The following is a 10878-nucleotide window of genomic DNA, read 5'->3' on the forward strand; positions in this document are numbered from 1 at the left end:
CATATATAGAATACAAGCAGTAGAATAGAAAACAGTTCCATCACATTAACTGAGAATAATGTTTCATTACAAAGGAGAAATAAATAGAAACTTCAAATTCACCAAAGTTAAGTCAAAATACAGTTGTTCCTTAAAGGTAAAGTCAACACATAAATATCCTTGCAAAGAGTATGTTCTATACAGGCTCACTAGTCGAAAGTTGGCATTCTGATTAATATTGTGTTTGTGGAATGTGAGTTAAGCAGTAAAATCCACCCATTTTAGCCATCTCGTAGGCCGGACATTTTGTCACTTCTGTCGACTGAAAATGACATCACAGTTGCTCAGGTAATGACCAATCATGGCTGACCTGTTTTCTAAAGGTGACTTCCCTTTTAAAGAAGACCTCTGAAAATAGCAATGGATTTAAATGGAGAGGAAAAAAAGAGAATAGCTGTCCTTGCATCCACCCAAGACATTCTTTGACCTTGTCTCCCCCTCTGCTTTGCTCGAAGGAGGACTCTGCAGCTGGCCAGGCTTTTGAAGGACAAGGCGGTGGAGGCTCAAGCCTGTTACAGTCTGGGCAACACCTACACACTCCTTCAGGACTATGAGAGAGCCATTGATTATCACCTCAAACATCTGGTAATTGCCCAGGACCTCAACGACAGGTACAGGCCATACAATGCATTATTTTGTCCTGCTTCTCTGACTAACAGAACAAGTAAAAGTGTATCACTGGTCTTAGGTTGGGGGAAAAAAAAGTAATTTCCGTACATTGCTTATTTTAAGTTCCGCTTTGGTGAACACTGAAATTGCGTTCACAAAGCAGACTAATTCAATCTTGTTGTTGCTTACTGTACTTTGTAAAGCACTTCAAACATTTGTCATAATCAGGAAATGTCTATACAACTCCAAATTAGCTTTGGTTTGTTATTGGCACAAAACATTTCTAAACTGGAGGGACAGAAAAAGCTGAATGTGAAGTTAATCAGTTTATTACGTTCACGAGTACTGAATGCTGCCATATCATTTTGTCTGGTTTGAATAACAGCAAAGGCCTTACCCTGTCATGTGGAATCTCATTTCAAGCTGCTTTTCTCTGTGTTCTTCTTTAGGATCGGTGAAGGAAGGGCATACTGGAGTCTAGGAAATGCCCATACCGCCCTAGGGAACCACGAGCAAGCTATGCACTTTGCTGAAAAACATCTGGAAATTGCCAAAGAGGTAAATGACTAATGTTGACTACGTCCAGCCTCAGAATCTTTGTATAGCAGTAACATCCCAATCTACTGGTCAAAATGGAGCAGCACTCGGGTTTTACAGTACAAATAGCTATTCCATTTTTAATAATGATGATAATAATGTATCAGATTTATCTTGTGATTTTCTTGACACTGTACACCCAAAGTGCTCACAATTACATTGTGTACATTTTACATATGCAATTGGCTGGCAACCAGTGCAGGGTGAAACCCGCCTCTCGCCCAAAGTCAGCTGGGATAAGCTCCAGCACACCCGCAACCCTGGTGTGGATAAGCGATACAGATAATAGATAGATGGATGGATGTACATTTTACTTTATGGGATCAACATATCCTCCAAGTATTCGGTCTGCACTGTTTGTATTCTGTAATATAATATGCAATTCATTTTATTATTTCTTTAGACTGGAGACAAAAGTGGTGAGGCAACTGCGCAGATGAATTTGTCAGACCTCCGGCTAGTTGTGGGTCTGAAGTCCAACGTCTATTCCAACATCTTCAGCAAAACTAACAACACTCCTCTGTCAGTAAGCCACCAGAGTTACCTCAACATGTCAGGTAAATGTGTATTGATTGAGTTCAGTTCTAGCCTACGGATGTTTTCAATTAAGGGAGGAAAATAGATAGATAGATGCATATCATAAGTAACATTTGGCTAAATGTGTCTTTTAGGGATGAAGTCACCGTCAAGGAGGCAAGGCAGCGCAGAGACCCTCGACAGTCCCAATCAATCTGGAGATTCGTCGTTTCATTCGGTTTGTGTAACATTTATGTTCTCAATTTGCCAAGAATATAGACATCAATAGGCAACTCTATGATCATTTTGGATGTCTGTGTTAATGTTACTACATCTCAATGCAATTTTCAGAACTGGGAGGAAGATAGACATTCAAGGTCTTCAAAAAATAATACAATAAAGGCTTCCACAAAACTCTTCCTCTTTCACCGACTAAAAAGCAAGAAGCACAAAAACAACAAATTTCCAAAAGACCAGCATGAAAACATGTCAGACCATTCAGTTCCTGATTTGGACCCACCAGTGTCTCCTCAGGTACTTTTTAATGCAGCAGCTCGACCATGTTCTCTCATGACGAATGGAACCACATACTATAGCTTGTGATGTTGCATATAAATTATGAGGTGAATCAGAAAAGTTCCAGCACTGTGTCACCAAAGCTGTATTTCATTCCCAAATTACAATATTTGAGTTTACTCTCTCACTGTGAGCCAGTCAACCAGCACATCTACAAAGAGATCGACAATTATATAATTATACCATTTGTGGCATAATTTCTGAAACTTTTCTAACGCACCTTATGTTATATATGTTTAGCACACTTTCAAACCACAGGTACACGCATGCAAATCTGTTTAATTTTTTTTTCCTTTATACATGTTTCCTGTAGCCAGCGTCACATGACACTATTGGGGAGGATGGCTTTTTCGACCTCCTCTCTCGTTTCCAGGGAAACAGAATGGATGACCAAAGGTGCTCTCTTTTAGATGGCTCGAGCCATCAGCCTGCCAGTACCTCTCCCTCATCAACCCCACCTGTAGCTGAAAGGAAATGTAAGTGTGCCCCTGTGTCTCGACATCTGTTTTCACACCATACGAAACTCGAGTTCCTGTAGTCTTCACGTCAACAATGACAGGTACAGTCTGTCAACTTGGCACGTTACGGTGTGAATACAGAAGAATAACCACAAACTTTCCCTTGAAATATTAAATGTTGTGAACCGTTGATATATCGCACTATTCCACTTTGTTTTGGTTTCAATTTTGAGAATTACTTCTTGAGACAAAAGATATAATCAGCCATCCCATTGTGCCTCCACTGTGTTGGAAAGTGACTGGCTAAAGTACAAGTGTCCATTTATCATTTATTTTTGTAAACTGTTGCTGATTCTGTTTCGAGCTTCAGGTATACTGGATTGCGAAGCACCGTTGCAGGATCCCGGTCATTTCCTGGAGCTGCTGGCCAGCTCCCAGGCCCGTCGTCTGGACGACCAACGAGTCAGCCTGAGCCATTTTCCTGGCTTGAGACTCAACACCTGCAACCGGCCCAGTACACCCTCCACCTCCAGCGAAAACCAAGACCCTTCACAAGGTGATGAGAGATGATATTTCAACTCCTCAACAAGTGTTCACTTTCACATCTGCCTCCAATGCTTTTTTTGCTTGCTCCGTTCAGCCCCCATTTCCAGTACAGATCCAGCTCACACACCCTCCCAATTCAGCTGCATCGAGAACAGCACTAACCAGCCGGAAGGGGACGACGTCTTCTTTGACATGCTAGTCAAGTGCCAGGTGAGCAAAACGCTCATTAATATTCATTCTACCAGTAGTTAGGTAAAGCAGCCTTCATCGCGTGCATCAAATAAATTTAAGTTAAATATATAGGATCTATCCATCCATTTTCTGATCCGCTTATCCTCACAAAGGTTGCGAGTGTGCTGGAGCCTATCCTAGCCATCTAGAGACTGGTCTAGACTGTTTGCCAGCCAATAGCAGGGCACACAAAGGCGAACAATCACGCACCTAGGGACAATTTAAAGCGTCCGATCAACCTACTATGTATGTTTATGGAATGTGGGAGGAGACCGGAGTACCCGAAGAAACCCTCATGGGCACAGGGAGAACATGCAAACTCCACACAGGAAGACCGGGGCCAGATTCAAAAGCACAAACTTTGCGCTGTTAGGCGGACATGCTAACCAGTCATCCACCGTGCCGCCCTTGGAGGATCTCTATAAAGTGAAAATATAAAGTCTACACACCCCTGTTCAAATGCAACCTTTATGTGATTTGAAAGAAATGTTCATCATATGAATAAACGTTTCCACATTAATGTGTCCAGTAACCTATACAGCTCAATTGAATAATATGGCCCAAGTGTATATATGTGACTGTGTTCAGAATTAACTTATAACATTCAAACTTATGTTGAATGCACACACTTAAACATTTAAAGTGCTTGTGATTAACCCCCAGCTCCAAAGTTCAGTTCTATTTTTAACTGTTCATAATACTCTGCACCTTGACAAGGAAACATGTCCACCTAAAGAAGTTAATTGAGTTGTACGGGTTATAGGTCACACTAATTGTTTTAGCAGTCTTGAAATTATAGATCTTGCTCTCATGTTGTTGTATCACAAAAACTTGCATTTGAACAAGGCTGTGTAGACTTTTTTTTTTTGCATGCGCTTTATCAATCGGCACCTTAATAATGGTTTGTGTTATTATTTAAGGGCTCCAGACTGAATGACCAAAGGTGTTCTGCTCCACCCTCTGCCAAACGAGGATCCACTGTCCCAGACGAGGATTTCTTTAGTCTCATCATGCGTTCGCAGTCAAACAGGATGGAGGAACAGCGGGTCGTGCCACCATCTGACGCCAGTCAGTCCAAACCAGACTGATGTAACAGAACTAAATTGCAATTTTTATTATTGTACGATTCAAAATGGAACTTCTGTCCTTTTTTCTTTTCTTTTCTTCATCTTTCATTCATGCAAAACAGAACAGAAAACATGAAGTTCATTCATGTTCTCCAATTATATTGAAAACATCTTGGAGAATGTGAAATTTCAGAAATATAAAGCTTCCATAATAGGAGTTGGTGTCTCTGGGTATGCGGCAGATTCTCCCAAATGTTACCATCTTTTGGTAGTGCCTCTCAATGACAATGATGAAAAGGCCAAAATGAAAGCAAGAAGAGAATTATGAACTTGACTCTTGACACTGGAAGGCCCTTTCCATTATACGCTCTGTGTTATACAAATGCTCGTTTTGGACATCCTTTTGGATTGGTGTAGCCTTTCCTTTTGGATTAATGTCAACCAAGTGTTCTTTTTTGGACATATCTTGCATGGGGGCGAGTGTGGCCACATTCTCTGCTTCCCCAGTGTCAAATCTTTTGGGAAATGCTTGTTGGAACACGTACTGTATTGTCCCTGGACTTAACTCTTTCTGGACCAAATGTTTCTTTGGCAGTCATAAAAGTTATTATTCTTTCTGGAGTATTTTAAGCTTGTACTGCACGTTTAAGTGCCATGATTAATGATTTTTCCTTGTTTAAGGCCACACTTTTGAAGGGACTTTAGCTGGTAAAATTTTGTTTCAGTTTTATAATGATGAGGTCTCAAAACAAACACCTGGAGAAAAATAAAATCATTTTATTCTTATGTATTCCTGAATTGCTAAACCTTAATTCAAAGTGACATGTCATAAATACACGAGTGAAATATTTTACCAATACAGCAAGTTTCCACATTACAAAGAAAACAATTTGGCATATCTATACTTTTTACACAAAACTTACTTTCTATGTGCATGCATTCCTCATGCAAATTTGACAAATTGTTTCATACTTCATAAACTGTTTTCGCTCCATCTTATGCTCCGATTTACAAACTAAAAAGTGCTATTACACACTGTGGCTTCAATAACTGGATGCGCTATTCATCTGACGTCAACCTCTCGTGACGCTCTCTGCACCTAAAATGAAAAAAGACCGGTATGGATTTAGTGACATCTAGTGGTCAAACATTTGATTGCTTTTCACGTCATGATTTTCCATGGACTTCAACTTCTGTCTAAAAGCACGAAGGGATATGTTTACTGAACTACGGGATTGGTTTAACAAAGGCACAATTGTACACACTCAGTTTGACCAATCAGAAATGTGCTGTGTGCACAAATTAAGCTCATTGGTGAAGGCTCTTGCCTCTGAGTAGAAAACTGTTCTGGAGCAAAAAAAATATATTGTTGTATTATACGTTTATATTTTCTTCTTTATTATTCATTTAAGTGTTTCTGTACATTTACTAGTATGGATATTTTTTTAAGGACAACTTAATTGTTATATCCATACTCAGGTAGTGTTAAAACTCACCCTGGTACTGGGCTAGGTTAACAACATACCTCTGTGTATATTTCATTAATTTTGACACACTTCATAACTTTTACTACACCATCACATCAATGTTGTGCTGCTTCTGGGTCCAAATTCTGCTCCTCACATACCACAAATATGGGTGCCACGTAACAATCTGAGCACAAACAACCACTTGCTCAAACAAAAATTGTTACGATAATCCCTGGACTGCACTACCCCACATATGAGACTTCCATTTTTAACATTTATTACAGTTCACCTTGTTGTTGCTTATTTGAAATGGCTTTGGATTTGGTCTCTAATCAACACGTAAAGCATGATGCATTTAACAGTCATGAGGAATGAACTCTCAGCTACAACCTTTTTTTTGCCACACTTGTGTTTAGATAATTGCATGAAATGAGTGACCGAAACAAAGGGCACACGTGATTTATCAGACTCATACAGTAGGTCGCTCATAAAACTGCAAGAGTGTTTTTGACCTACTTGTTTATGCAGCCTTGCAAGAAACAGTTATTCCTGTCGAGCCTGTAAACTCCCGACTTTGGGAGGTCTTTGCACTCTGATAGGAATCGCTGCAGTTCTGATGTAGGTATCCCACTCTGCTGCTGTTGCTGCAAATTAGTCATCGTCATCATCAGAATGCTATCGGAACATCGTTGTGACATTTCTTGAAGAACAAAGGGTCATAATTATGGCAGTTAATGGAAACTGACAATATTACCTTGATGGTGTCATAGGTGTCTGTGATGATTGTGATGAATAGACTGAGGATCATGTAGATGAAAAGTGAGACAAAGGTATAGAGGTAGACTCTGCTGAAAATCCAAATCAGGGTGCTCTTCTGTTGCATGTTTTTAAAGGTGGGAAACATATCATCTCCATTGATCAGGGAAAATAGACACTCTGAGACTGTATTCAAGGTCCGAAACTTTATGTTTTTGTGAGGTAGGTGTGGCGTTGGGGGAAAAAAAGCAGAGAAAAGTTGTTTCTGTAAATTTTGTCTTGGTGAATATTTGCAGTCAGAATGAATGAATATCATTTGCTCATCCAAGCAGCTTTACCTTTTCGTGATATGGACCAAGGACGATCCATCCACAAAAGCAGTAACTAATGTAGATTATTCCAGCACAGCAGATGAAACGGATCACATTTGGAAAAGCTGCCCTAAGAGTCAGGATGAGGATCTGTGGGGGGAAACCGGCACATAAGTTGCTATTGCATCATGGGAATTTTACCCAGCAATTATGATTTGAAGACTGATTTCTAAAATGCGAGCCCGTTGAATGTAATTATTTAGTAAAGCTTAAGCGCAATTTTACTTCATTTAGGTTTCACAAAAGGCAAACAAGTCTCACAAATCAGTATGCAGGCGTATATCCATGTGAAAAAATGTACTTTTTAATGTACTACTATGAGCCTTGTAGCTTTCATTACAGAATTATGTCGACTAGTGTTGACATAAAACTTAAGATGGTCTTTCGGGCTATCATGCAAATTCAACACATCAAAATGGGCCACAAGTATTGTTTTGACAAAAATCTGTATGTTCATCTTGGATTGTAGATAATGACTTGATGAAACTAATTGAGAGCAGAACAACTACCTTTTCAGATATGTACAATTGTGTTGCACGTTCTAAATGAATACCTCCATGATGCAAATTCAAACATACTTAAATGGGAGGTAATTATTTGCAATAATATGTTTTATGTGTCTTCACAAGTCTAAACATGGCATTTCTATTAATATTGCGTTTGTAGGATACGAGTTAAGCAGTAAAATCCAATGACATCAATGTTGCTCAGGTCAAAAACAATCACGGCTCACCTGTTTTCTGAAGCTGAGCTATGATTGGTCGTTATCTGAGCCTTGAGCAAATGTGATGTCATTTTCAGTCGACAGCAAGTGGCAAAATAGCCGCCCCCTAGATGGCTAAAAATGGGTGGATGTTACTGTTTAACTCATATTCTGCAAACGCAATGTCAATCAGAATGCCGTGTTTCGACTTGTGGGCTGCATCAAACGTAAGACATTTTTAGGGTTGACCTCCCCTTTAAAGGCAGAATCCCATGATATGTTGAATAAGATTGGCAGGTGCACTATATTGATAAATGCTTTTGTATGTTAAAAAATAAACATTCATGAAGAGCCCACATTCAAATTCGCTTACATTGTACTTGCGAAAGTAGCCCATGTAGCGGATGACCCCAATCCAGACAAACATAGTGCCGATACCAAGGAAGATACTGCACACATCATAGCTAGTCAGGACCTACAATGGAAAAAAAATTGCAAATCTGGATGGCATCCATATTTATGCATGGCTATTACCTTAGTCTGAATATCAATCTTGAGAATGGAGCCAGTGATGGTTAACAAGTCACTGACAATGATCAGGATGTACCAGCCATTAATAAACTCCAGCCTGTCAGACCAGGGCACGTCTTCACCACCCTGGTTCTTGCGGAAGTGCGTGTATTCCTAGGCCAAACCAAAATAATGCAGTTCTGAAAGTGAAGTGGACCATTTGTGCTTCAAATTGTGACTGAAGTTAACTTACAAACTGCAGTTGTATCCCTGTGAAAACTGAGCGGAGGCAGAGGGTAAAGGAACTCATGCATGTTATGATGATGAGGCAGTCAAACACCAGGATCAGGTATATGTTTTTTGCAGCTGACAGAAAAAAATAAATATTATAACCCTAATCCGGAAAGTAAACTCCGATGAACTTCAGCTCAGCAAACATACAAGCTCCAGTTACTTTCCAGTCTCGGCATTCATTGATCTCCACATCATTTTCGAGCTCCACCTTGATTCTGCCACTGTGCACTCTGTTGTTGAATGTGATCTGTGAAACGGAAAGGTTAATCCGCCATACACTCGATAGCTACGTTTAAGTACCTGTACATTTTATGGAAGGGTTTGGTGAATGAGGGTTCATTAAACAGGTCTTAAAACTAATATTTAGGTGTGTAAGTAGCAGAAAGTCACATATGTCGCACAAGGATGTTGAAGTCATAGCAGTCTGGCAGCTCTCTGTGTCTGACTGTCTGTAAATTGATGGCTTTGAGAACAAATGCGATCTTGATGGAGAGCATTCTGGAAAACAAAGCATACTAGTACATAAACTAAGAGATTGTTCTCAGTCACATTGTGCTGGCAATGGTGCCTAACATACCTTTTAAAGTGCAATTCAAAATGTGGGAGCACGTCTTGTGATGATGTCTGATTCATTGGATGGATGTCAATGCAATCTGTGTGACACAAGCCATACTCTGCCATCACGTTGGTGTGTGGTGTGGAATTGTTTGCATTTACAGTAATCTGTAATGATCCCCACATACCAGTTTCCACATGAGCATCAATTTCAAAAGTTTCATTGCCAGGGTAAATGGTGCCATTCCTATAGAACTCCTGACACAGTGACAAGGGTGTGTAGACAGTGCCAGTTTTCTCATATTCATGGTTTCCAACTGTGGTGTTGTGCAGGCGTCCATACTGGAAAAAAAACATTTAAAGTCGCGTTACAACTTAAAACAAACTGACTGCAGCACTAAAGTAATGCGGGATGACCACATGAATCAGGATGTCCGAAGTTCACAAACGCATTGTAACTTTAACCACATAAACATGCAGTATAATGGAGGTTCATGAATGATTTACATTCACACAAAAAGAGTGGCAATAATATGTGGAAAAAAAATCCATCGATTTCATTTAAATGAAATGATATAGACTCATGAAGGGGATTAAGAATGTTATCATACCTGTTCAATGACATATTTTAAGTGATCATAAACATCTTCTTGTCTGTAAATGGCATATGTGTCAATACTCCCATCAACATAATCCTTCAAGAAGAGGTGCTGAAATGTCATCAGGTTTTCTTCCTTAAAAGTTACAACCATCTGGTTGCTCAGACCAAACGACACCAACTAAGAAAACAAACAAACGCTGATCAGAATGCGGATGTGCCAAAATGATGTGAACATTTACATCATAACAACCTGCATCGTGATGACGGCAATTTTGATGATCTGCAGAATAAGTTTCCATGGTTTCCGTCCACGAGCATGGTACTTTTCACAAGGGTTCATGAAGTAATATTTAATTTTCCTTCTGAGACACTCCACATTGTCCACTTCCATTGAATGATGCCGATGCTCGGCCCAGGCAGAGTGTGAGTCGCTTTCATGTATGTCATACAAGTCACCAGACTCCTGCATATCTGAAAAGATATACAATATGTTATACTACAGCCTCATTTCGATATCGCTTTCACAACAGCTGCAACTGTAACAAACAGCACTATATCATGAACTATGATGGAGATGTTCAAATCTAACTTTCAAGATACTTTCACTCACTTATGTCTATTAATAATATTTTTTTCAACATTAATAAATAATCATAATTTTCTACTTACATTGTGTACTGTGACTAAACGACCCCCAATATTATGTTATGTTTCTCACTAGATAAATATTAGAATATAAATATTAGTAAAGTTATATAAAGGCAGATGAGTTCAGTTGAATTGATTTCAAGTTTGACACTCCAAGCATATCTAACACGTATCACAAACCAAATATATACTACTGACCTGTTTTACGTTGAATTTGACTTGAGAAATCTGCGTGATGGCGACCAGGAAGTTCCTTAAACTTGCGAAGGTTTCAGGTAATGCTCAAAGACGTATCGAGCGTCATTTGATTAAAAGGGCGCTGATTGTCCCCT

General features: G+C 39.5%; 2 protein-coding genes across 4 annotated transcripts in view; one reads left to right on the forward strand and one right to left on the reverse strand.

Annotated features, from left to right (window-relative positions):
- LOC148324051 (G protein-signaling modulator 2-like) overlaps positions 1–5429 on the forward strand; it is a 24542-nt gene extending 19113 nt beyond the window's left edge. For 2 of the 3 annotated variants that reach the window (XM_088313150.1, XM_088313149.1), the window contains exons 7-15: positions 495–650; positions 1098–1206; positions 1649–1802; positions 1917–1999; positions 2113–2295; positions 2651–2813; positions 3160–3351; positions 3436–3551; positions 4493–5429. In XM_088313150.1, coding sequence (XP_088169276.1) covers positions 495–650; positions 1098–1206; positions 1649–1802; positions 1917–1999; positions 2113–2295; positions 2651–2813; positions 3160–3351; positions 3436–3551; positions 4493–4660 — 1324 coding nt within the window. In that variant the 3' untranslated portion in view covers positions 4661–5429. The remainder of the gene's footprint in view (positions 1–494; positions 651–1097; positions 1207–1648; positions 1803–1916; positions 2000–2112; positions 2296–2650; positions 2814–3159; positions 3352–3435; positions 3552–4492) is intronic. The other variant, XM_088313148.1, reaches the window with a different exon arrangement.
- mcoln3b (mucolipin TRP cation channel 3b) lies at positions 5425–10838 on the reverse strand. The gene is made up of 14 exons (XM_088313151.1): positions 10745–10838; positions 10149–10369; positions 9909–10076; positions 9486–9639; positions 9320–9395; positions 9144–9240; positions 8890–8989; positions 8702–8814; positions 8473–8622; positions 8312–8413; positions 7203–7325; positions 6863–7069; positions 6625–6752; positions 5425–5738 (listed from the first exon to the last, which is right to left on the reverse strand). The coding sequence occupies exons 2-14, from the start codon at positions 10365–10367 to the stop codon at positions 5699–5701; spliced, it is 1677 nt and encodes a 558-aa protein (XP_088169277.1). The 5' UTR covers positions 10368–10369; positions 10745–10838; the 3' UTR covers positions 5425–5698.
- Positions 10839–10878: the final 40 nt, after the last annotated feature.

The sequence above is a fragment of the Idiotropiscis lumnitzeri genome, chromosome 13 (genome assembly GCF_059441095.1).
Source record: "Idiotropiscis lumnitzeri isolate Australia: NSW breed Sydney's pygmy pipehorse chromosome 13, RoL_Ilum_1.0, whole genome shotgun sequence".
Classification (NCBI taxonomy): Eukaryota; Metazoa; Chordata; class Actinopteri; order Syngnathiformes; family Syngnathidae; genus Idiotropiscis; species Idiotropiscis lumnitzeri.